This window comes from Poecilia latipinna, unplaced genomic scaffold (genome assembly GCF_001443285.1).
Source record: "Poecilia latipinna isolate Pla-1442-1.1 unplaced genomic scaffold, P_latipinna-1.0 Scaffold4307, whole genome shotgun sequence".
NCBI classification, from domain to species: Eukaryota; Metazoa; Chordata; class Actinopteri; order Cyprinodontiformes; family Poeciliidae; genus Poecilia; species Poecilia latipinna.
This window is the reverse complement of record NW_015116923.1, coordinates 1-25,966: the sequence shown is the minus strand read 5'-3', so window position 1 is coordinate 25,966 and position 25,966 is coordinate 1. Positions and strand designations below refer to the sequence as shown.

The 25,966-nt window shown below is 39.8% G+C and overlaps 2 protein-coding genes across 3 annotated transcripts; one reads left to right on the top strand and one right to left on the bottom strand.

Annotated features, from left to right (window-relative positions):
* Positions 1-631: 631 nt before the first annotated feature.
* LOC106942475 (gem-associated protein 5-like) lies at positions 632-14,778 on the bottom strand. 2 transcript variants are annotated; one of them, XM_015025755.1, is made up of 28 exons: positions 14,620-14,778; positions 13,204-13,358; positions 12,912-13,093; positions 12,041-12,192; positions 11,858-11,956; positions 11,515-11,647; positions 10,875-11,040; positions 10,161-10,373; positions 9,817-9,902; positions 9,510-9,592; positions 9,246-9,379; positions 9,029-9,102; positions 8,069-8,250; positions 7,136-7,275; positions 6,590-6,761; positions 6,325-6,516; positions 6,195-6,251; positions 5,926-6,045; positions 5,015-5,110; positions 4,788-4,925; positions 4,512-4,659; positions 3,648-3,767; positions 3,348-3,558; positions 3,002-3,268; positions 2,486-2,648; positions 1,361-1,781; positions 952-1,039; positions 632-866 (listed from the first exon to the last, which is right to left on the bottom strand). In XM_015025755.1, exons 1-28 carry the CDS (start codon positions 14,759-14,761, stop codon positions 705-707), a joined length of 4,296 nt encoding a protein of 1,431 aa, XP_014881241.1. In that variant the 5' UTR covers positions 14,762-14,778; the 3' UTR covers positions 632-704. The 2 variants fall into 2 exon arrangements, with proteins under 2 accessions (XP_014881241.1, XP_014881242.1); XM_015025756.1 differs by having other exon boundaries at positions 6,195-6,248.
* Positions 14,751-18,602, top strand: LOC106942476 (39S ribosomal protein L22, mitochondrial-like). The gene is made up of 7 exons (XM_015025757.1): positions 14,751-15,165; positions 15,255-15,297; positions 16,392-16,527; positions 16,609-16,674; positions 17,016-17,093; positions 17,175-17,244; positions 18,312-18,602. Exons 1-7 carry the CDS (start codon positions 15,141-15,143, stop codon positions 18,518-18,520), a joined length of 627 nt encoding a protein of 208 aa, XP_014881243.1. The 5' UTR covers positions 14,751-15,140; the 3' UTR covers positions 18,521-18,602.
* Positions 18,603-25,966: the final 7,364 nt, after the last annotated feature.

Sequence of the window (25,966 nt, the reverse complement as noted above, 5' to 3'; positions counted from 1 at the left end):
GAAGACCACATCGATGACGCCAAGTACTGCGGTCGGCTCTACGGTCTGGGATCTGGATCCAGCCAGCCACAGAACGGGATCTCCGGGTCGGGACAGGAGGAGACCAACAACAAACACTGAGCAGCCGCTCAGCTTCACTCGTTTTTTAAAAAAAAAAAAATTCTGCTCTCCAACAAGGAACTTGTGTGAACATATCCGAGCGACTTTCAATGGACTCGCAGTGGGAACAGATCCTTTAGTGGCCGACTCGTTTCTTTCCATGTCACTTTTTAGCCGAGTCTCAGGCCAAACAAGTCGGATCAATTTTTTTTAAACGTGTTTGTTTTTACAGCGTGGGACCAGCGCCTGACATCCTGGGATTTTAAAGACTTCTCAGACAGATTCCCTCAACCCCTTTCTTCCCCCCCAACCCCCTGCAGGGATTTATTTTTTTAAGTTGATGCTGGAAGGGCCTGTAAATTAAAATGTATAATTTCAACAAAAATTAAAACTGTTTTAGCTCATTCTGAATGAGGTAAATGCTCTGTGGGTTCAGTTGTTCCGTTTTCTGCTTCCAGGTTTGTTGAGAACATAAGATTTCATCTTCCGATCAGGTAGCGGACGTTGTGATGTAGTTTCACTCGACTCAAGATCTGTTTCAAAGATTTATTTCATTTCCAAAAAAGCTGTGCGAGTGAGGTGTTTCAGTCTAAAGGAAAACCAGATCACGTCAGGAATCCTCGGGACGCTTTCAGGACAGGCAGACTGGTTCCGTATTTTTGGAGCAGATCTTTGGCCTGTTGTCGAAGGACGTCTGAAACAGAAGACGACTTGTCGAGATGCAAGAGAACAAGGCAACATTCCACCACATCTGGACGAGGAAACATCTGCAAGACAAAAAAAAAAAATCCATAGGCATTGTCCATTTCTTGGAATTGTTTGTATCCAGACTTGCCAACCAACTTTAATTACCTTGATTGTGTTGGGAATGTTTTCTAGGGTCTGTTGGAGTTTGGACATCTTTGAGGACAAAGAAAGGAAAGTTTCCTCCTCCTCAGATCTGCATAAAAAGGAAGGAAACATCAGGAAGAAGAGCAACAGTCACTTTGGTCTGAAATGTTCCAAAGAATTTGACTAAAAGACGAACATTAAGTAAAAGTAAAACCAGCTCCGCCATACAAGTGTTATTACATCTAGGGCTAGAACTTTTAAAAAGACAGTAAGCTTAACATCAGACTTAACCCAGCTGCTGAAATGTACAAATATGAGGCACAGCTTAATGAAACGTGAAACCTGATGAGGAAATTTAGACCTTTTTATGGCATTTTAAGAGCCACTTCTCCAGATAAAGAAAATGGAAATAAGCGACGACAATCCTGACCCTTGCTCAACGTCTGAGGTTGCTGTCTGAGACTGACTGCCTTCCTGTTGGTTCCCAGAGTCCGTCCGTCCATCCTGGACCCGGCTGTGCTGCAGAACCATGGTGGACAGTCGCTCCTGGGTCTCTCTCACTGACCTCTGAGTGGCCTGACAGGCCGCATGAGGCTCTGATAGAAGCGCCGATGGCTCAAAGTCCAGTCCTTGAGAGCACCGCTCTTTCAACTCTGCCGCTCCTGCCTGGTCGTTCGGCTCGTCGTTGATGCAGAAGCTGGGTCCATTTTGGACCACCGAGTCCCTCCACCAACACTCATACAGACGGTGGTAACAGACGACCGCCTGCAGGCTGCCGGCTTCGGCTTCAGCTTCAGCTTCAGAGAGGTGGAGTGTTGTGGAATGTTTCCTGGAAAATATCCTGACGTCACCTGTGTGACAAACCGATCAATTAGTTAATATCAGGGCTGGGAGATAAATTGATTTTATCCATTAATCTAATTTTTGAAGATTTAATTTTTGGAACATTGGATTTTTTTTTTCCCACCACAGCTTTCCTTAGTTCAGAGTGATGTCACCGCAGCCAGAGCCGCCATCTTGCTTGGGAAGCTGCCATATATTTGCACTATAAATTCAGGTATACTCTGAAATATAATGGTCACGCAAATATTTTTTTTCTTTTTTCATTACAAGAATACGGCATTTTACAAGAATAAAGTAGAATGACATTAATGTTGAAATAATAGAATTAAGTAATTTCACGAAAATTCCCAACAACCAAAAAAAAAAAGTAAAAAACTCAGGCTTTTTTTTCTTAAATAACTTTTCATATTTCAGAAGTTCTTCTAGTAAAGAAGCATTTATTTTGCTAATGACTATATTTTCATAATTAAAGACTCTCGCAGCTGGTCCCCAATTCTCCATTGTACAACTCTCAGAAGGGATGACTGAAATAAGTCACTTTTGAAAATGGTTTCTGTCATTTTAATAAAAATTAAATTAAAATCACATCTGCTCTGAAAAAAAAATCTAATTTTACTTTTAAGCTGCATCACTCAGCCCTAATTAATATTAACTACAATCTCTAGAATGATTTCAAACCAGCTTAAATAAAAGCTTGAAGTGGTACTGATACCTTCAGGGAACAGCAGCCGGCAGAACGTCGCAGAGACCTCAAAGTGTCCAGAGTCTCCGATCCAAGCCGCAGCCTGCCACAGCTCCGTCAGCAGCCGCCCGTCGTCGCTCAGCAGCCAGCTGAGCAGCGAGCGAGTCAGATGGACCGAGGAGTACAGCAGGACCTGAACATGGACAGAAATGGGTTCGTGTAATGAATTGAAACAAATAATTAACTTACGATTAAAGGTTTAATAGGTTAAAATGAGCTCCAATCAATTAATGTCTTCTTAGACATTATTTCAGTGTTATAGTTTGGCCTCCACCCAGAAGCAGAGCTGGTTGATGCAGGAAAAAAGACGGCAGAGCCAAACCAGAACAGAAAAGAGAAGTTTTAGCATTTAGCAAACACAGATGGTAGTATGTATCTCTCCGTTTCAAATATTTGTATTCTTTTCATTTTTTAATTCAGCAACCCAAGTCGTTCCCATTTTGCAATACATGTGAATGTTCTCTGTGGGTGGTCTTCGGAGCGAACCTGTCTGAGAGGAATGCTGGCGCTCCGTGCTGGAGTCTCCACAGACTTCAGCTCTTCCAGAAGCGCGCTGATGCTCCGATCTCCAGCTGAATTCAGGCAAACGTTAAACTCTTCCTCCCAGATGTCTCTCGCTCTGTCCTGGAAGGTGGTGTAACCGTTCAGGTTTGCCCACAGATGAGTGGAGACACAGGAAGCCGGGGCGAGGACGCCAGAGTCCTCCAGCGCCGCAGCCAGCAGTTCAGCCACACACAGATGGAGCCTGTGGGCCTACAGGACACAAAGTGCAACATTAAATGCTCTGAATATTTACAGAAAGGAGTAGTTTCAGGATATGACAGATTCTCACCAGCAGGGGGCTCTGTGAGCTCAGAACCTCTTGTGCTCCGACCCAGTCCTGAGCAGCGGCCAGGTCTTTAGCGCATCTCAGAGCCAGAGTTTGGCCCAGAACTTCCTCTCCGGAGATTCTCGCCAGATCAGCCGCCGTCCTCAGAGACGGGGCGTCGTTCTTCCTGGCGATGACTTTGGCTGCGTCAAAACTGCAGCCGGCACCGAGGTAACTGAGCGCAAACGTAGGAGGAGAGAAAATATAAACAGTTCAGAATCACAATCTGAATTCTGGGTGTAATTCTGTGGTTCTGCTTCTGACCATTTAGCAGCAGCAGATAAATGTCCGTCTTTCTCCAGCACAGCAGCCCAGCATGTGTAGAGATCCTTCAGCAGAGGCTGGTCTGCAGGGAGCCGGGCTTTCACCAGAGCAATGGCCTCCCTGAAGAACACCAGACCAGACGCAGGAACAGCACAAAAATCAACGGCATTAAAACTAAAGTCTGTGCCATAAATACTCTGCTTCTCACTGTGCTTTTAAGAAGGGCATTTATGTCACTTATTTCTAAACTTTTATTGATTTATTTGAATCTTTTTGATTTGGATGTGTTTGGAACCACTCCTTAGATCTCCTTAGTCCCACCACCTCCATTAATTCAGTTCAAACATCTTTAGCAAAAGAAACTGAGGTGGATTAGCAGTGCTTGCTAACAACTGACTGAATCATCCAGGACATAGTTTCTTTACTGTGATAGATAATTTACTATCACACAGTCTGTTCTGCCCAGATGTTGAGCTGTTGACATATCATGACAATCTTGAAACTGTCCTACCTACAGCAACTGTCTTCAGTCAGAAGCCACTTCAGACTTGTTCTGAGACTGACTGTTACTGCAGATTCTTCCTGACCACAACATCACCATTCACAACGCCTCTTAGATGTGCTTCTTTAGGACATCAGTTAAATAAAGGAACGTGAATGTCCGCAATAAACTCAATCTTGCACACCCATTTCTTGTTTTATAGTCTTTGAAGCCATATGTTGTGCAATTACCCTACTCTGGAAAAAAAATACTAAAAATGGAACCTAATGCCCAGGATGAGTGGATGTAAACATAAATTAAGCAGAGAGCAACAGTAAGTTACACAGATAAGCTCGTGTGTATGAACGGTGGGAGACATGAACCTGTAGAGCTTGTTGGACCTCAGCAGGTCCACAGCCTCGTACAGCTTGTTGATGGACAGCAGGTGGGACGCTGCCTTCAGGAACTGCTCCTGCAGACACAGCTGCTTGACGAAGGCCTCCACCGTACGGCTCCACACCTCGAAGCCAGCTGCACGAGAAGAAAAATAAAACCAAACCGTTTTCTACTAGAATAAATCTAAAATTCTCCTGTTCACCACTAGAGGGAACCCTTGTGCACAGCAATAAAAGCGCAGCCTGCTGAGGTGAAGCTGTTACCCATGGGAGCGATGGAGAGCAGGTGGTCACTGAGCTCTCCTCTCTCCGTGGCGAGCTGCAGCGCCCCCTGCAGGTCTCCGCTCCACAGGCGCAAATACACCACAGAGTCGTAGTGGCCCGCCTCCACATGGCTCTCCTCTAAACAACAAGAGAAGAAGAAAAATAGTTTAGTCTTTGACTCTGAACTTCTTAACCTTCAGCAGCTGAAGAAGAAAAATCCCACAAACCTTCAGCCTGAAACATGCGGTGCAGAGCCTCTCTGTCATGAAACAGACCCAGGTGGATATAATCTCCTTGGCCTGGGACACAGCCTGCAGGTGGCGCTAAAAACACAAAAACGCTTTTATCGACAGATCTTTGACCTTTTTGTATGTAGAAACTTAACCAGTTTTTGCAAGATAAAGCAACAAAAGTTTAGTGCATAAGTCAAAATCTAGAACCTCAAGTACAGCACCCTGCAATAAATATTTACGCCCCTTGAACCTTTCCACATAATGTCAAGTTGTAGCCACAAACATGTCTTTATGTGACATAGAAACACAAAGTAGTGCAGAACTATGCAGCTAATTGCTTTCAGACGTCACCAAATTATTAAACAGAATCAAGCTGTGTGCAATTCACAGATATTTCTATTTGTGAAGTTCGTTGATATATAGAGGTGTAACGACTACAGTTTTCTGGCCAATCACCTATCTTTATAAAAGTCTGACCTGACGATTTTGATTTTGGCCAATGTCTGAAAAGTCGCAAAATGCAGCGACAAAGTTGGAAACAGTGTGGTGATTAATGTCAACTCCTGATTTTCAGACTTCTGTGGAGGGAAACAAGCTCAGTTTCTCATTTAAGTACTGGGCGACTGCAGCTCTCTCAAAATTAAGGAAATCATGTCTGATCTATTGCTGCACCTCTACTGAAATGGATTTTCAATAACATTCAGTCCAGCTGCTTTCCAATTGGTATTCATTGTTTAAAAATATGAAACCAAATGATTGAAACCAACCAATCAGATGCCTTCAGTTATGGAGACAGATCGACGGCTGAATAGATCCATTTTGCCTTAGTTTAAGAATTAGTAAATATTTCTCTAGATGGATATGAACCTTTGATGACATGAACCCTCTGACTTTAAGCTTCTCACCACTGGAGTGTTTGACTGAAGCCAGAGTCAGGCAGTCCTGCAGCAGCTCCTCTTTGGGCCTGTGGTCCATGGATGTGCTGAGAGGCAGCATGGAGCGAGGCTTCTTCTTCTTCATCAGGTCTGGAGAGGCAACACATGAAACATTATGAGATATTGACCAGTTATTTACAATGGAGGATTGGATTAATAGATGCAAAACAAACATCAGAATTTACTCTCATTTTCACAACCATCCTGTTCAGTTTTTCAGAAAAGATGAATCCACTCACCTGGTTTGTCTTTAAGTTTTGCAGCAGGAGTGGATTTCCTTGGTACCTCAATAACTGCTAAGAATAAAAAAAAATGCTTCATATAAAATAATAATTAAAACAAGCTCCTTTTACTGTACTGTTCACCTACCAGCTGGAGATTCCAGACTGTTTGTTGATCGGACTTCTTCCTCTTCGTCTTCCTCAGACAGAGCCTGCTCTGCCTGCTTTCCTTCAGTTGCCGGCTCGCCGTTGATCTTCGGTTCTGCCGGTCCAACAGATCCTGATGCCATCTTGTTCTTCTTCTTCTGCTTCTTTTCCTGCATCATGACCATCTTCTTCCCTGAGATTAAATGGTAGCATGGCGTCACAGAAAGCTGTATCGGCAAACAGACCTTCTTCATGTCCATGTCTACCTTTAGGGGGCTTGGTGAACTCCTGCTGGGAGACCTTCCACTCCTGGACTGTGAAGTCTTTCCCTCCAGTCCAGATCACATCTGGATCAGCTGGAGACCAGTCAACACACAGCAGATACCCAGTGTGACCACGGTAGTTGGAGACGGCCGCTTCCTCCAGGACGTCCCACACCTACATGGAGGGACACCATTAAATATCACCGTCCAACTCAAACTGTTCAACTGGGTAAATGAGCATTAAGAAGATGTTTGTTTAGAGCTAAAGATAAATCTATATGGATGGTTGATTGATGGTATAGCTAATTCACTTTTGAGAGAAGAAGTAGATGGTATAAGGTTTTTTCTTCCCACTACTCCTTTTTATTCAAAACCTGTTTGTAATGCGACATGTTCAAATGAACAAAATAACTCCCTATACTTTAGGGAGATATTTGTATTTTATTTATTTATTTGTATTTTATTTATTTATTCGAATAAAGTATAGGAGCTTAAGTGTAGTTCAAGACTGCATAGAAGTAAAGTACCCAGATACATGTCCAGACTGACCTGAGCCGTGCCGTCGTATGAGGCGGTGACGAGTCGGCCGCTGTGGTGCGGACTCCAGGCCACGCTGGTGATTTTAGCCGTGTGACCACAGAGCCGGCGGTACGGCTCAGTCAGCACCGCCGGGCTCTCTGGAGGATTCTCTGCAGAAAGCGAGATAATGAAATATATGCTGCCCAAAACTAGATTAAAGAAATAAACTAAACTTTGATTCTATGTGAAAGAAAAAATATACAAATTAAAACAGATTTTGCTAAATCTGTGCAAAATGCAAGACACATAGTTCCAACTGATTGAGCATTCAAAAAAGCAACAAAACGTTTGTCCCCTCTAATTTTCCCTGATACGATGACATTTCCAATAACAAAAGACAAAGATGCTCCAAAACACCAGTTGATTGCAATTATTTTGCTATTTGTGAATGGCCTCTTCCTCAGCAGTACCAGGTTGCATTGGCAACACTCTTCAGTGTGAACGTTGTTATTGTGTAAAGATAAAAAGTCTCTTAAAATGAAGTCAGAGGGAGAAATTGTAAGAAGCTACTCAGGTGGACAATAGTTTAAACAATGTGTAGGGAGACAGCTACTGTTTATTCAGGCTTTCAACGGATAACAGGAAGGCTGAACTTATTGCAGAAAAGTTGTGAAGATTTTTTGAAATGTCAAAATTAAGGTAAGGATCTACATTCTCTGAATACACAGAATCTGCCAGTCACTAACTGCTAATCAGACAATAATAAGGCAGTTTAAAATGTCAACTCAATTTTCCTTTTTTTTTAAATAAAGGAATAATAAACACAAAAATCTAGAAAAAAGGTCTGAAATAATGTTTTCATAGCTAAAAATTCTAGAACTGCACGAGGTCAGGATCGACAAGAAATACCAATAATGAATGGAGGAAAAAAATATCTGAAAACAACAAGAAGATGTTTCCAACCAATGACAGAGCGGAGGTCGTGGATGTAGACGATGGCATTGCTGGAGCCTGAGGCCAGCAGGCAGTGGAGTTCCGGCGCAGCGCCGTGGTCGTGGTGCCATCGCAGCGTGTTGATGATCTTGTGGTGCTGCTGGATGCTGCACAGCAGCAACAGACTGGGAGCCTGATACACATCGATGCTCCTGCAGGAACAAAACACTCAGATGTTCAGAAGGTGTGTGGGTATGACTAACCACAATATCATATCTATTACTTAGACAACGATACAATGTTTGCTGATATGTCTGTCACAATACAATTTAATTCACAAAACTGCAATCAATAAATCATATGCGCACTTAACATCCATTTCAACTCAAAAAAATAACGACTATGCTCTTACAGGCATTGGAGTAAAAAGTTAAAAATAAGGAAATATCTTAAACTTGATGAAACAGACTGATATTTATATTTTGCATCAACGTAATTGGATCATTAATCATTTAACTGATATAAAGCAATGTATTGCTACTCCTCTAGTTTATAACAATTCATTTAGAAGAAATTCTTTGTGATGCTAACACTGTAACTCAAGAAGGAGTTGTGGCCCTTCTCTAGTTAAAACAACTTACAATTATTTAATGAAAACTAACTCTACTGAGGAAACTGAAGCTATACCACTGCCTCTTTTTTTTTAACCTTTTCTGGCTCAGGATGCCAAAAATATCCTGAACTAAAATTAAATCAGTGAAGTAATTTTGTTGAGACTAGAAACAGACAACAAAAAGATTCTAAAAAAAAATAAACACATAAATATTAAAAATAAAAATTCTCAAAGACCCCCAACTATCCTCTGACGACTCTGAATTTACTGGTCCTGCTTTTGAACTTTAAATGAACACAGAAATAAATACAAAGTCTCAACAGCTCAAACAGAACTAATCTCCTTATTCTGTGGGTAAATAGATTTGAGTCACTCACCCATCCTCGTTGCCGATGGCGACAACCTTCCCATCCGGCTTCCAGCTGAGGTCCGTGTGTGGAGACAACTTGTGCTGTTTGAAAGCAGGAGAGGTTCAGTAGAAACAAGACCGAACACAGGCTTTTTTTCTAATGTTCAGCTAAAAAAAATATCAGAAATGACTCAAGATTTTAGTTTTGTCATCCTGATGACACACACACTCCACACACACCCCACCTGGATGTTGTTGGTGTCTCTGATGAGCTCGTCGATGTCTGATGCCTCTCCGTTCAGCCTCGCTGGTTCGTGTTGCAGGATGATGCCCTCGCCGGCGCAGCTGTACAGACTGTAGCTCTGCTTTCCTTCTGCACCTAAACGTCACACAAACGTGTCTCATAGATGCAGTCTGTCCCTGCAGACCAGCTGCACTTTGGAAATCAGCAGCAACATTTTCAAGTTAAAGTTTTCTTGATTTTGATTTCAGAGCTAGCAGGGACTCACCAAACGACAGCGGGGGCACTGGGGGCCCCCAGGCCAATGTGTACACAGTCTTCCTGTGATAGGAGCTCGATATCTGAGGAGGCCTGCAGGAGAACAATCAGAGAGAGAGAGAGGATGGTGACACTTTAGGAAAATGACCCAAAGGAATTGGAAGATGAAAGACACTTTCAGTGTTTTGTGTTTTGCCAGTTTGGCAAATGGATACAAAAACACATGAAATGACCTCCTTGAACCAGCGGTCAAAAGCAATCAGGAGAAGGAGGAAGTTTGGAAAGAGTATTACAAATCCTGCCATAGAGGATCTTACTTGTTGGAGAAGACGTCATAGATCCCAACTTTTCCATCATCGGTTCCAAAAGCCAAGGACCCCTCTTTTTTCGGGTGCCACGCCAGCTGCAATTAAAGCAAAAACTAATACATGTTTTTCATCTCTAGAATGTTTACTACAAGTAAGTAGTTTTAAAAGTTCACCTGTTTGCTAATAAAGGGGACGTTTTTTTATATTTTCAAACTGTTTCAAGCCCTAATGTGACCATGTCCTTCACAGCACACATGATGATGTTTCACTGAGGGTACAGTTTTACTGTGGTCTCATTTTTTTAACCACACTGAGTTTTGGAAAATTGTAAGATACCCACAGCTAAGTCTTACCGCTGTGACCTTGGACTTGATGCCCTGCCAAAACGATCTGACGTCGTACTGGTTCTGGGTGCTTAGCGTATTCCACACTCGGATCAGGTTGTCCCCGACGCCAAGCGCAAGACAGCCGACGCCCACTGGGGAGAAGCTCAAGGTGTAGACGTGACCCCCCAGCGTGGGCAGGGTCCAACAGCAGCTCAGAGAGTCCATGTCCCAGCATTTAATCTGAACCAGTGGCAAAAAGAGAACAACTTAATCCTCTTCAACCCACCTAATCTGTCTGAGGTTGCTGCAGTGTAAAGAAGCACTAAATCCCAGAAGCATAAACAAACATGGATTTTATGCTGGATTAAAAAAAAGAGCATTATTTCCATTTAAATTTCTAATATGACATAATTTTTGTCACAAAAGTCTTATTTTTAACCAACAGTTTCTCAAAATGCAGGTTTCAGGTTAAACATTTATCTTTGGCTGGAGAAAAAGAACTTCTAAAGTTCTAAAGAGCAGAAAAGTTGAATATTTGTTCTTTTCAAGTGTATTAAATTAAAAAGTACTTTCCCCATTTTTTATTCTTTTTAATGTCTTGTACAACTTTTTTATTTCTAAAACAATTTGTAAAAGTTTAAAAACTCTTAGAGACAAATCATTTTTTCCTCAAAGATCTAGTAAAACAAAAGTGGGTAAGTAAAACTTTAGTTATTTTTTTGGGTGAAGCCAGGCACACACCTCTCTGTCCATGGATGTGCTGATGAGAATCTCTCGGCCGTCCTGCAGCTGAACAGAACTCATGTTGAAGACGATCCGGCTGTGGTTCTGACCCTCAGACGACGTTCCAAACAGACTCCACTTCTGCTTACCGGTCTTGGCCAAATCCCACATTGCCAGCTCACCGCTGGAGTGGTAGGAACAGTTAAACGTCAACCCTAACCCCCATTTTAGCAGGAAATAATTCAACAATATAAACACTGTTTTATGTTTGTCAGCAATATAAATAAAATAGCCTTAATATTAAATTTACTTCATTTATGACTTTGTGTCTTTGTACAATTTCAGTTTTCTGGAACAAAATGTGTATCCAAAGAGTCCTGGTTCATAATACCGGCCACTAATAGAGCTTCCAGGGTATTTGGAACAGAGATAGGCCTCCAACAAGTTCAACTCTTATTTTTCTTGATTAGAGCACATGGTCCTAGTCAAAGTGTCAGTTTTGAAAATAATGCTTCAATATAGTTTTAACTAAAAGATCTTTTTTTTTTAATTATTTTTTTATATCTGCTACTTATTCCTGAGGATTAGTAACACTCATCTTAATCTAAACTTTTATGCCTCCTGCGTGTCCCAACTCCCCCATAGGAAAACTCTGGACCTGAAGCAGCTGGAAACAAGCTGTGTCGCTCGTCCCTTTGGCCAGTGGACGTTGAGCCAGATCCTCTCTTTCACCCCGGGGTCGACAGCAGAGCCTCTTCTCTTTAGAAACGGCAGTTTCAACGTCATCACGCCTGTCAGGAGAGGGGGAGAAAACATGAAGGGATTTAGGGTTTAAATTCACTGCAGAGGGGAGCTGGAAATGAATGAAAATGTGATTTCATCCTAAAATGTCTAAACTCCCTCATTGATATTATTGGCATACTAGAAATAAATTCAAAACTAAATACTGAATTAAAGAAAAGTTTGAAGCATTTTCATGTTTCACAAACCTCATCCCTCACCTTTTCCCTTGGCAGTGCTCCAGATCCTCACCGTCTGGTCTTTGCTTCCAGAAGCCAGGAAGCAGCCTGATTCTTCCCCAGCTGAAACTCCATTTGTTGCTGAAACATAATAAACGTGAGCCTTAAATTAAAAACAAAACAGCAGCGCTTTTGACATTTTTTTGGCTGGCAGGATAAAATTACCATCATGGTCCTCAGATCTGGTGTAGAGTGCGTCCTCCCCGATCAGCGGAGACCACGCCAGAGAGTGGATCTCGTTGTCATGTCCCCGGAGACGATGCATCACCTCACCTTTTTTACTAATGTCAATCAGCACAATCATCCCGTCTTTGTACCTGCACCACAATCAACAGCAGTTTAGTTGTCGTTATTGTAACATAAGTTCCACTGAACCATTCGTTTTTGTTGAAAGTGGCCCTTTATGCTTCCTTGAACATGCTACTATAAGTCTATACAAAACATCTTCTTTACATTTTTTACATAAAATCATTCTTAGATAATGAGATTTTGATCCATTTCATGCTCTTTCAGAATGAACTGCATTAGGGCCTCTTGTAGCTTTAAATCCAAATAAGCTGCTGCTGGCCACGCCCACCCCCAACTCAACATTTACACTCACATGTGAAAATGGCTGCAAACAAATGCACAACAACCGTGAATCTTTGAAAAGCGAAAGTGGAGCCTACTGCACAACCAACAAAATGCAGCAAGTGGTTTCAAATGGTAACAACTAATCACTTGTCTTTTCCAGCATCCATTGTAGAGCGCATAGAGTGGTAAGACCAGCTGACCAAACGTTCTGCTAGGCTTGATAAACTTTGCTGGACGCTAGGTTATCGGGGCTGAGGTTACTAGTTGAGGGGCTGGGCTCTGCTGGGGTTGCTAGGTAACGTTGCAGTGTCTGTTGATTCTGACTCAACATTCGGTTGGTTTTTGAAACAGCTCATTTTCTAACCAAACTCACACTTTAGATTGGTCTTTAAACTCTGTAACCCCTTATAAAGCCACCATCCTGAAGTCTAAACTGAGAAGTGATGTATAATGATCTACCGACCCAACAGCCACAGACTTCCAGCTGTGAGGAGAGCAGGTGAGGCAGAAGATGGTCCTCGGCTCGGGGAAGAAGATGGCCGTGTCATCGGTGTGGAACCAGTGGCAGACCACCACTCCCTTCTCGTCACCCGACACCACCAGGTTTTTATCTGCAGGGGACCAGTGCACTGCTGAGATGGGGCTCTGCAATACACAATCCAGTATTTAGCAGAAAACTATGCCCAAGAATATCTAAAGGCTGGTGCAGTTGAGGCAGCAGCCAGCAGAGGGCAGTAGAATCATACTAAGCTAACCTGATGAGGCGCATTTTTCCTGATTAAAGTTTTGTTATTGGAGTCCCAGAAGCGCACACTGCCATCAGTGGAGGAGCTGACACAAATGTGACTCTGCTCAGAGTGCTGGCAGAACGAAAAGCCAGACACCAAGTCCCTGTGGCCCACGAGTTCACCTGCAAAACACACACAAAGCATTGAATTCAATAATGAGCCTTTGGTCTTGAGTTTTCAACCATTCAGAAACAATTGGAGTCCTCCCACTCCAGTGGATCCTCTAGGGCAGAAATCCTCCCCCTGAACTCTGATATGAAACTGGTTCCTGCTTGCAAAATAACAAGAAAAAAAGACCCTTGTTTACGAAAATGTTTTTTTTTTTTTTTTTTTTTTTTTTGAGTCAAAGCAGTTCATAAACATTTTCAAAACAAGAAAAAGTGAGAAATAGAATAATTAAAACTGCTCCTGGAAGCAGCTTTCTGAAAACTGGTTCCAAGAAATTATGTTAAAGTCCAAATGAGGTTGCTTCAGACAAAATAAAGGGGGCAATAGAAAGGCCCAAGAAAAGTTCATGAACTCAAAACGACGGAAGTCAAAAAAGTCCTGGTAAAACATTTCTGTGATAGAAACAGCTACCACTCAAATAAGAGGCATAAAAAAAAAATACATGCTGGTCCTGGAAAAGGTTCCTTCAGTCGAAAACAGCCAGGAAAACAGTTCCAGAAGACTGCCCCAGTTCATGAAAAATATCTCCCTCATAGAAAAGCTGGGAGGCAGATGAGAAAGGGAATGGTTTCTGTCCAAAATAAATAAATGAATGAAAATCGAATTGATCCGATTGAAAATCAGAATCAAATAGTCTGGTTCCTAGGACATGAGGTCTCAAAAAGAGGTAAGGAGTGGGTATTAAAGATTGAATTGTAAGGAAAAAATGTCCTGCAGAAGAGAAAAATCGGGGGAATGAGTAATTGCCCCATTAAAAAATTATCTGGTTTTTGTAAAAGGTTGCAGTGGCTCAGGGTGTCCCGCTGCAGTTCTCCAGCCCTGGAGTCCGGCCAGTTTTAGATGAGCCTCTGCTCCAACACAGAGCACAGCTGTCATGATTACTAAATAAAATAATACATGTTCTAGAGAGGTCTGCAGATGAACCATCATTTGATTGTGATGACTTGGGTATAAAACTAAAACATGCCGGATACCACGAGAACTGACTTTGGACACAACTGTTCTAGACTAAATAACAGTTCCAAAAAGATACCGAAATGTAAAAAGCACCCAAAATAGACAACAGAATTCCAAGCAACTTAAAAAAACAGTGATTAAAGTTACCACAAGGAGAAATATACTGTGGAAAACGTTCAAAGCAGATTTTTGAACCAATTCTCTCAGAGAACTAATCACTAAGCCTCGTGGTTTGTGGAGTTGTGAGAACAGACTCACCTGTAACCCTGCATGAAGCAGCAGAAACCTCAATCAGATAGATTACATTTTTGGCTCCGACTCCCAGCAAACCGCTGCTGCTGACATCACTGCAGCGCGAGCTGTACCAGTTAGGAGAGGCGGGAAGAGACCTCTCACGCATGGCGTCTCAGACACTTTAGATAACCGTTAAATTTATTTCATAATTTTAAGACTAAATAAACCAAAATAAAAACTCCTCACATGCTACCTGGAGGGTTGCAGTCGCAACGTTAAAGAGCAGCGTGTTGTCGCAAAAACCCTGCCTAGAGTACGGAATCCTAATAGGGTCAAACCGCACGGAGTTTGCCGTTTTTTAATCCCGGATTTACAGGTTGTAAGCAGTTTGTATTGCCATATCAGATGACAAAGCTACCAAAAACAGAAATATACATTTATACGTCCATTTCTACATGTAATTGTAATCATAATATTAAACACCAAATATATAAACGCTGCTACCGTAAAGATGCTGTTGAGACGTCGTGACAACAGCATTCAATATGGCGGTGGCAATGTCAGGTCGTGGTAAGTAAACCTTATTCATTTGTAAAAACAGCAAATTGTTGCTTAATGTATATATATATATTTTTTTTCAAATCTTGATGTTATTTCAGGCGTCGCCTTCATTAGGAACATAGTTGGGTCGCTACACTTGAGGTAAGGGCATTGTATATCTTAGCCGTGAAGCTGCTGTCTAAGAAGACTAACTGAACAGCTTTAATTTTGTGGTAATCCTTTATAGCATGTAACATTTGTATTTTAATCACTTATTTAAATCGTATTTAAAAAACCAAGCACAAACTATAGTACATGGCTATTTCACACACGATGTACTATGGCTATGTAATAGCACACAGCCATAGTACAAAGGCTGTGTACTATGGCACCCTGTGTACTGTGGGTACATAGGCTGCCAGATTGTAGAGCTGTAACAATCAATACATCTACTATTGATTGTAACAGCAATCTTTGATCAGCTTTGGTTTAAAATGCAAAATACTTAAGCTAGCCAAAACCAGTTCCAGACAATGTGCTGTTTACAGAATGTTTATTGCATAAATTGTAACTTGTGAAACCTTTACTCCATTTGTAACACACTAAACTGCAATTTAAGACATAAGTACCACTTTAGATGATTATTAAAAACTGCTGTTCTAATTGGTTTTATTTGTATTATTCATATTATTCACATGTCATGATTGGTGAAACTATTTAAAGTATTTAGGATCTGTGGATTATTCTACTCCAAATAAATGTTGAGATCTGAAATTTTCTGGGTTAAATGTTCTCTTTTGTATATGTCTTTTAAGACTATTCTGATTACATGGATTAAACCAGTTCTGTAAGAAGTTTGGTTTTTAAGCAGTGCCTCATTTAGGGTTTCTTAAATGCAGCTGAGTAAAGGTTCTGTGAGTTTTTCTTTGGGAATCTTCACAAATTGTTGAAAAGCTATTAACACAACTATTAATTACCATTTGACCTGACAACTTTTCAATTAAACTAATAGTTTGTCAGCTATTTAGTTGCTCAAAGTGTAGAATAATTGCAAATGTTAAAAGTTTTAACATTTTGTTCTGCCATAACTTAAAATAAAATGAATTTCTCATAATTTGTTCTGTTTATATTTTCAAAGCTTCCCACAGTCTGAACAATTTCCAAAAGTTGTAGCATATCATGCTTTTTGTAATTTACAAGGTAAATTCTGCCTCCACTAAATTTTTTTGTTCCCTCTTTCATCGCCATGGTTACAGGTTGCAGGTTCTTGGTGGTGCATCGCAGCAGCTCTCATGTCTCCACACAAGCATTTCATTAGATGCCAAACACTGGGAGAGGAACAACCGGAAAGTATATCCTCCTCAGCTGCCGGAGGAGCCTCGCAGACCTGCAGTGAGTCACTCGACTGAAACCTTGAATGAGCAGAACACCTGGTGTTACTGTAAGATTTTCTAACATGATGTTTGTCTGCAGGAAGTTTATCACAGCAGGAGGCAAATAAAGTACAGCAAAGACAAGATGTGGTATTTGGCTAAGATGGTGAGACTCGCAGCAGAAATCTGGGATAAAAAGTTGGAACATTATTTTTTTAAATGCATCAAAATGTAATTTGTTAATAAGAAAATAAACTAATCAATTTCACCTCACGTTATAAACATAAATTAAGAGTTTGATGTCAGCAGCACAGAAAACTTAGGAGATTTCTGTCTATTTTGTCAAACTGCATATTGTCTGAGGTTTTCCAGACTACTCTGTCCACATTTTAACCATCTTCACTTTATCTTTTAATAGTAGCCTTAATTTGTAGCCTTAATGTTGAAATACTGCAACCTCAAATTAAATAGAAAGATTATTTTCAATCTGAGTTATGTTCCTTACAGATCAGGGGGATGAGCATCGACGAGGCTATCGCTCAGCTGGAATTCAACGACAAGAAGGGAGCAAAGATCATGAGAGAAGTTTGTGGCTGCATCTGATTGAGTTTTGGCAAAAAAAAAAATGTCTGCATGAGTTTAAGAGTTCCTCTTTGCTTGATTCAGGTTCTTCTTGAAGCTCAAGAGATGGCGGTCAAGAATCATAACGTGGAGTATAAATCTAATCTCTACGTAGGTGAGTATCTGCAACCTTCTGTTCGCCATTGTGCCTTTAGGACTCAGCACTGCCCCCTCTCAGTGCCGTGTGGTACTTTGAGCCTCATCCTGTGCATTCTCAGTGCACATTTATGGCCAATCAAAAAGGTTATGGCAAATGCAACCCAAACCCGCTTTTTCTGCCCATATGCAACCCATATTCCACTTTTTCATGCAGTCTGAATGGTCCAATTGCGATTTTTTTTTTATCACCCAAGAAAAAATCTAATTTGTCCCACTTTCTTATGTTGAATCAGGTTGTATATGCATCTGATTGTTTTTAAATTGTCTGCAGTCTAAACGATCATGTTGCATTTTATTTGACTTTTATGACAATAACGTGAGATATGCATCATCATTCTGCACCAAAAGAAGTCAAATTCAGTAAATCTGGACATAAACAATGGCTGAAAATTACAATTGTGAACTTACGAAAGAAGTCTGTGTAACAGAAGCGCATCATACCGAAGTCCCACAACTCCTGGCTCTGACTACACATCCAAACAAACTTTTCTGCAAAATATCATTGCTATTATTTGTGATATATATATATATATATATATATATATATATATATATATATATACACTGCTCAAAAAAATAAAGGGAACATTTCACTTTAATTTTGTGTGTGGCTCCAAATCCAGGCCTCCATTGGTTAATAAATTTGATTTTCATTGATGATTTTTGTGTGATTTTGTTGTCAGCACATTCAACTTTGTACAGAACAAAGTATTCAATGAGAATATTTCATTCATTCAGATCTAGGATGTGTTATTTGAGTGTTCCCTTTATTTTTTTGAGCTATATATATATATATATATATATATATATTTTCACACATATGACATTTCTAAACACCGGCAGCCTCTTCTAGAGATTAAGATACATTTCTGCCCCCCTCTCACTTTTTGTAAGCCAATGCTGTTTGAGTTTGTAAATTTGTTCTCAGCAATATTTTTAGACTGTTTTTAATTGAGAGCTACTTTGGAAAATAGAAAATCATTCCATGTCTTTTCTCCGGTCGTTTCTTCTTCTTCCCTTCAGCCGAGTCATTCTCCGGCAAAGGGCAGTACCTGAAGAGGATCCGTTACCATGGCAGAGGCATGTTCGGCATCATGGACAAGGTTTACTGTCACTACTTCGTCAAGCTGGTGGAGGGTGTGCCACCCAAACCGGAGAAGAGGACGGGCTTCGATCAAGCCAAAGAGTACGTCCAAGGTCTCAAGAACCGGACCATCATCCACAGCCTGTAGATCACCCAGCCTTCAACTGTTGTTTGTGTGTCATTTTATATTTGTAAATAAATACAAATTAATTAAAATACAATAAAATGTGCTTTGTGCTTTTTATTTGATTTCATTTTTTTTTTATCTTTGAGGTTTTTGTGAAGCACTGCAGTTTCTCTTCTAAAAATGAAACTAGAAAAAATTGGAGGAATTCTTTCCTCACTAGTTCTGATCGTTCAAGCTGTACTGGAAGCAGCTTTAATGTGTAGCCATTAGACATAATGAAGCAATAATGGTTCTTGGATCCTGTTCTGAAATGCTCATTAGCGATGCCTTCAGTCAACACTACAGGGTTTCTATGCAGCCTGTGAAAGTATGGGATTTAATTTAGGTTGTTTCCAGGTCTGAATAAGTCCTAAAAAAGTAAAAAAAAAACTAAAAAACATGTAGTATAAATACCTGTACATTGTTCATAGGAACAGAGGAACGTGTGACCAGAACATCTCATACTTCACAAGAACAAGTGGAGAACGTCTGAGAAGTTCAAACAAGCAGAAAAAGAATACTGCACAGAATTTGGCAAGAACAAGCTACTGCTTGTATCTGATGTAACTGAAAAAAAAAAAAAAAAACTCAGACCACACAGATGCAAGATAATATTTCAGCCTTCCAGGATTCAAACAAAATATATCATCCATGATTTCAGATGCATGTTTCCCCTTTACAGATGACTACATGTCTGCATGAACAGAAGGAAATCATTTTGTCCTTTCACCTCTGGGAGAGAGAAATTTCTGTTTTCTGGTGGAGTGTAAATAGAACCTAAAAATAATTTATTCAGACTTTATTCCCTATCCTAATGTCTAAAATATGTGTTCATCTATCCAACTCTTTGCTGAGATCCATTCCGATTATCTATCATATATACATCTATGCATCATGATTTTTACAGGTGTGATAATTGCAGAAATGTCTTGCATAAATTTGAGCCAATTTCTACACTTTATACTTTAAAAATGACTGAAAACTCTGGAGATGTAAGCCAGGAATACATTTTTTTAATGGTAATAGTAGTTACATGTTGAATCCTCCCCTCATTGCTCTCCATCATCCTGAATAAGCACAAGGTGACAGTTGAGAGGAACAACTCCTTTTAATAGAAATAAACTTCAGCAGAACAGAAAACCTGGACCAGTACACTGTCCATGGAAAGAAATGAAGAAAACATGCAGTTTGCTACAGCAATAGTTAAGTAATTCTGCAGTTTAACATTTAAAAAAGTATTATTGTGTACAGCTCTGCCTTCATGATGCCCATCCCCCAACAGCAGCACATTTACAGCTATCAGAGAAAGCAGACGGCGCACAAACATCCCACTGCAGCTCTGTTTGGGAGCCTGTTTTGATCCGACAGGCGTAAATAAAGCCGTAAGTGTGTGCCAGTTGCTCTGTCACTGCTTCACCCTGATGGGTTTGGTGGTTGTGTCAGTGTGACAGCAGCCAGAACTCCTCCTCCTATGAGTCCAAAACCTGTCAGCATCACTGATCATCAGCTTGTCACTTCGACCAAAGCTCTGCAAGAAGAAAGCTCCAGGACTTTTTCATGAAACACAGAAAATGATTTAAAAAAAAAAGAAAGAAAAAAGAATTCTCTGTCTTAGATTGACAGACACTTGTCGATGTTACTGTAATGTCTAAAATAAAAAGAAAATGTATCTTTTTATAGATGGGACTGGAACTGAATTTCAGTTTTGTCTCATATTTCCTACAGTACTGATACATCAGATTTTAAGGGTATCATAATTGTAGCAAATATCAGGTACATGCAGTTGAGAATGTCTGCTTCATTCTCAACTTCACAAGATGTTATGCTGATAACAAATTGTTCAGAACGGAGTATCTGGTGAGAACATGCAAACGGCATGCAGAAAGAGGCTGGGGCCAGACCCAGGACCCTTTTGTTGCATAGCAACAATGCTACTAATTGCTCCACCGGGCAATTTAAACGGGTCGTTAAAAATGCATTTTAAACAAGGCATGAATTTCATCTTTCCAGGAGGTTAAATATATTTCAAATATTCATTTAGAATTAACATTTATCAAGGAAAAATTATATCTAATACAAATCCTTTATTGTCTGATCACTATTGTATGACTAAAAAAAAAAAGAACAAACATCAAGAGAAAGGTTTCATTGATTATCTTCATTTTCTGGGTATTTTTATTTTTTTTTTCAAAATATTTTTATTAGACCCAATCAATCAGATTACAAAATGTGAACATATATTGACACATTTGATGATGTAATACTGACAAAATGGTGCAGCAAATAATACAATACAGTGCACTTGTTTTCAGGTTTGTTTTTAACAGAAGAAAAACATAAAAAAAATTAAGAAATTCAATTCAATTAAAAATAAAACTAGTAGAAATGAAACTAATCTACTTCCCTTCACATCTCAGCTCACAATAGTCAAGTTTTCTAATAATTTAGTCCAAGAGAGAAGCTTAAAAGAAGTAGATAAAACAAGGACAAGCTTATCCTGATTATTTTGTGATTTCTGTTTCTTTTAATCTTATTTTATTTTCTGTAATTATTATCAGTTCACTATTTCTTTATGCATCTTATATTTTTTTCTAGTTTACTTTCTGGGTTTTCGTTTTTAAAGTATACTAATATTCATGTCAGTTCTTAGATTAAATAAATGCTTTTGGCATTTGTTTGTTTATTTCTTCACGTTTTCTGATTTCACTGCCCTTGCATCTAAAGTTATCTGTAAATTGTGGAGCCTTTTGGGATTTTATCTGTTTATTAAAAGGCTTTCCCTTGAATTTGTCTGCTTCATTCTCAACTTCACTAGATGTTCCACTGCTAACAAATTGAATTGAAAGGAAAAGGAAACAGCTCTCAGAGAACAAACTCCGGACCTGAAAGCATGCCTTCTTTGGAAATGTGTGTTTTCTAAAAGGTCACAGTGTCTCATTGTTTTCCAGGCCTAGAGCTTCACTCTCCGCTGATCCTAATTGGCCTTTAGTTTCCTGCTCCTGATGTGACCGGTCCGGTTTGTGTGTCCGCCTGTCACCGCGTCCATCCAAAGCTCTTGTCAGCTCTGAGCAGCTTTGAGTGCATTTTCAAATGAAATGCCATCTGCTGGCCCCAATTTCAGCAGACAAGTGCCCCCAATCTCAGGTTGGAGGCCGCCTCGGTCCCTCCGCACAAAACACCGCAGAGTTCTGAAAAGAGCAGGCGGCTTCATCTTCTTCCTCTTCCTCATCCTCTTTTTATCAGCACAACTTTTTCTACCCGGCCGCTTCATCTTCATTTCCCTGAGATTATCCACAAATAGGGCCATCAACATACTCTAATGCACATGTTTAGCATCAATTTACTCTCATGCAAAAATGATAGAAGACAGAAATTTTATTTGATCTAGAAAAACTATTAATTCAATTAATTACTGTAATTTATTATCATTTGAAGTATTATTAATTAATGTGCTAGAATGGAAATGCAAAAATATAACAGTTAAATATAAAATAGAATAATTCATTTTTAGAACAGCAACAGTGATAGCAACACACATTAAACAGCAGTAATGATAAGATTAAAGATATATGTATCATAAGCATAAAAATTTTAAAAACATAAACTCTTAAGAATAAATAGCTAACTTAAAACCAAAGTTGTTCATTTTCTGTTCTAAAAAATGCTGACTTTGCACATTTAATGTGTTGGGGATGTCTTTACTTAGCCCACTTTCAATACCAGACAGAAAAAAAATATATTTTTGTATTGGCCTAATCCAATAGGTCTGAAATATGAGAGATGTTGTTGTTATTGTTAGCATAAGGTGCAGATTAACACTAACTGTACTGAACCGGTTTTTACCCCTCAGGTGTTCCGAAAAACATTCATTGGTTCAATTTCTACCTGCTAAATTTTCTTTTCATATTTTCCTTTAGTTAATTTTTTTACTTTGATGTTCAAGTTTGTTTTTTTTTTTCAATAATATTTTTATGTTCTCACCAGGCTTTATGTCAAGATATCAACAAGAGCCACGACCAACACTTATGTAGTTTTTCCTAAGAAGAAAAACTAGTTAGCTAGATAGTTAACTAACCCTGACCCATAGTAAACAATGAGATTCCTCATTTTGGAGGAATCTCATTTTCATTATGCACTAAAGATTGCCTGATTTTCTTCAGCCTGTTAAACAAGTAGATAGTAGCAGATAAAGTTGAACATTGGAGGTGGGAGTTTTCTATAATGTATCTATGAAGCTTCATTTTGAAATCCATGTTGTAATCACCATCCTGAGGACTGTTGCTTTATAAAACACTGGACAAGAAAGAAAATTTAAAAAGCGCAAACAGCTTCTACAATACAAAATGAAACAAGAAACAAAATTAGAAGAAACCATGTTGTGTGACCTGGCTCTCAAAATGAATCTCTGAATTTGATGTGTTTTCATCAAGTTCCCTTAAATGAGCTGCACAATAGAGAATATACTCAGAGCTTCCAGAATGAGAAATCTTAAGCCAAATTGTTGGTTTCTTGAAAAATGTAACATTTCAGAATTCACATAAATAAATGATTAAAAAAATTGAGAAACTGTTCTCCCAACCATCGCTGTGGCCTCAACATACCTCCACAGGGAGGCCATGGTGGAGTTCACTGGTTATATGAAGTAAATTATGAATCGTCTCTTTCCAAGCATGAGCTCATCCAGCAATAAGACAAGAAAATGTGCTGCTGACGTTGGGAATTAACTGGAAGAACAAGTCAAATAGTCTTTAGGATTATATTATTCATGACAAGTGAAACTGTGCATTGAAAATACACTGTATGCAGCCACCCCCCCCCACCACACACACACACACACACACACCTTGATGAAAAATCCGGATGCCACGATGCTTCCATTCATTTATCTTTAATGTCAGTTGTTGGTCAATGCACGGCTCGGCCCGATGGAGGCTCAGACTGAGAAACTAATAGAAATCAGAAGCCAGTTGTGCCAGCAGCGCCTCGGGGTGTTATTCATTTCCTTTTAACTTTCCCATTTTATGTGTTTCCCCCCTTCCCCCCAACCTTCTCTTTCTCTCTCCATCTCTGTGGTGGTGATGGTGTGCAGAGAACGACAGCAGCAGAATAAGTGTTTTAACTCCCAAATGAAATCTTTTGGCAGAAACAGCACAGAGCTGGCTTTCAGCTGGCCGACGGTGGGAGCTTTGCCCTTGAGAAACAAATCCAGACACGCTACACTTTGTTGGTTCTTTGGACTGCCTCCACAGAGAATACACTCCCCAGATTTTCTGCTAAAGAAAACCTCAATGTTTTATCTTTTTGAGATTTGCTTTAAAATAATATCCAAGCAATATAAATCTGAAATTTTTCATAAAAATTCTTTGATAGTTGAAGCCAGGGACAGAAAATGCTTATAGTTTTGCCATCCTGAATGCTTTCTCTTTACTGATTTTGGAATATGGTCCATTTGTGTCACATTTTATTCTTTTCCTTCATTTATTCAATTAGTATCTGTGTATGAAATCCCTTTTTATACATTGAAGGGAAATATTTCTCCTTTTCAAAGTAGAGAATTTGTGTTGCTGTGGGAATTCAGTTCAATTCAAAAATGTTTTTAATCCCAAAGGGAAATTAAATGTTGTTGTAGCTCATATATAATCTAGGGTTCTTCAAACCATTGTTGTTGATGCTGATGGCTGTGGGCAGGAAGCATCTCTGACTCTGACTGAAGACATTCTGTTGTATAACAGTGTCATGAAGAAGATATTCAATTCAATTCAATACTTTTTGAATTGAAGTATTTTTGAACTGAATTGGATCCTCTTGATTTGATGAAGAATCCCTCCAGTGGTTCTACAGTCGTCTTTAGAAGCTCATCTACTGGTTGAACATCCATTGCAACTTTGACAATCCAGTTAAACAGAGTCATGACAACACAGACACCATGCAATGTACAGATTCTATTTATTAATAAAAACTATGTTAATCTTGTTCAACGTTTACATCATGACATTGCTTTACCATTGTGTTTCTTATTTTAAAGTTTTACAATGCTAATCATGTTTCTAAGGTGAATGTTTTTCCCCAATGTATAATACTCAGAATAAAATTTCTGAATGAGAATAATACTCTAATAAAACCATATTATTGGCACCCTGTTTTGATCTTGCCAGCATCTTAAGTCTTTAAGTGTTTTTTTTTTCTTTATTTTCTCTGTGTTCAGCATGTTGCTGCATAAAAGTGATTTGTACGTAAGATTAGGTGTAAAAACAACATTTGAGAGCAGAACAGTGAAGCATCATTGATTGACTTTGGGGAAATGTAGTTGTTGCTTTAGCGAAAGCAGCTGAAGCAAATAACATTTAGGACCTGGAGCCAGATGGCAGGAGTCAATGTGGCTGAGAAATTTGTGGAAGATTCATCCAAATGAAATCTTTTTCTCCCCATCTGGCTCTAAAGTTCTCACTGACTGATGATGTTCATTAAAAGAAGGGTGAATTTAAACTGGAAAAGATTTAGAAATGTAAATATGAAGTAAATATGTTTCCTTCCTCTGGATGTCAGTGTTGCATCATTCCTGAATCCTGCAGGAAATCGTCTTTCAGCGGAGGATAGAAACCAGCTCTACTTTACTTTCTCGCAGACCTCTCAGAAGGATCACATCCTACATGAAACCAGAGACAAATCGAACACAATCCTGCCGGGTCTGAGCGCAGTGTGGCTTTGAATTCCTCGAGATGAAATTTCAATATTTCAATTTGTCACGCACGCCGCAGCTCTCCCAGCACGCAGCGGCGAACTTCGGGAGGCAGCAGACTGAGAGAAAACGCGTCTTCAAAGACTGTAACAGTTAAATTAACTTTCAGTAATTCTTATACTGCAGGTTTGAATTTCATTACAGCTTTACAATAGGTAATCAAATGTGCAGAAGTGCAGCTCTGAATGACAAGCACGGCTGCATCTGCACTGATGCTTGAACCCCACGTGGTTTCCTCTCAACACAAATCCACCTTAAGCCGAATCAGAGTAAAGGGCATTGTGCAGAGTCAGAAAGGAGCTTTACAAAGCAAACAGTTTTCCATCTCTTGTTCCACTTCACCTCCGCTCCCACACAGGAATCAGTCATTCTCTGAGGAAGAAGTGACTGAAACTCTTTTTTCCCTTCAGTTGCCTTTGGTTGTTTTCAGACATGTTCCGGAGCTAACAGCAACAGGTAAACAGGTTTAAGGCTGTTTTCGCACCTGATGATCAGGTTTATTGGGGACCAAATATCTGATATTTGTTGCATTTTCAGCTGGTGGGGTTTGCTTTCATACTGCACCGTGTCAAACATCCACCCATCCATCCACTGTCCCTAGTGGGATCAGAAGGGGTGATGGTGCCCATATCCAGCGAGACATTTCAGGCGAGAGGCGGGGTCACCCTGGACAGGTCGCTGGTCCATGG

Coding starts and splice junctions, on each gene's coding strand:
- LOC106942475 (XM_015025755.1), bottom strand. CDS start 14,761: ATGCGTGAGAGGTCTCTTCCCGCCTCTCCTAACTGGTACAGCTCGCGC. Junction 13,359..14,619: donor TGCTTCATGCAGGGTTACAG/GTGAGTCTGTTC, acceptor TGTGTTTTGCAG/GTGAACTCGTGGGCCACAGG. Junction 11,648..11,857: donor GAGCACTGCCAAGGGAAAAG/GTGAGGGATGAG, acceptor CTCTCCTGACAG/GCGTGATGACGTTGAAACTG.
- LOC106942476 (XM_015025757.1), top strand. CDS start 15,141: ATGGCGGTGGCAATGTCAGGTCGTG. Junction 15,298..16,391: donor GTTGGGTCGCTACACTTGAG/GTAAGGGCATTG, acceptor CCATGGTTACAG/GTTGCAGGTTCTTGGTGGTG. Junction 17,094..17,174: donor GAGCAAAGATCATGAGAGAA/GTTTGTGGCTGC, acceptor TGCTTGATTCAG/GTTCTTCTTGAAGCTCAAGA.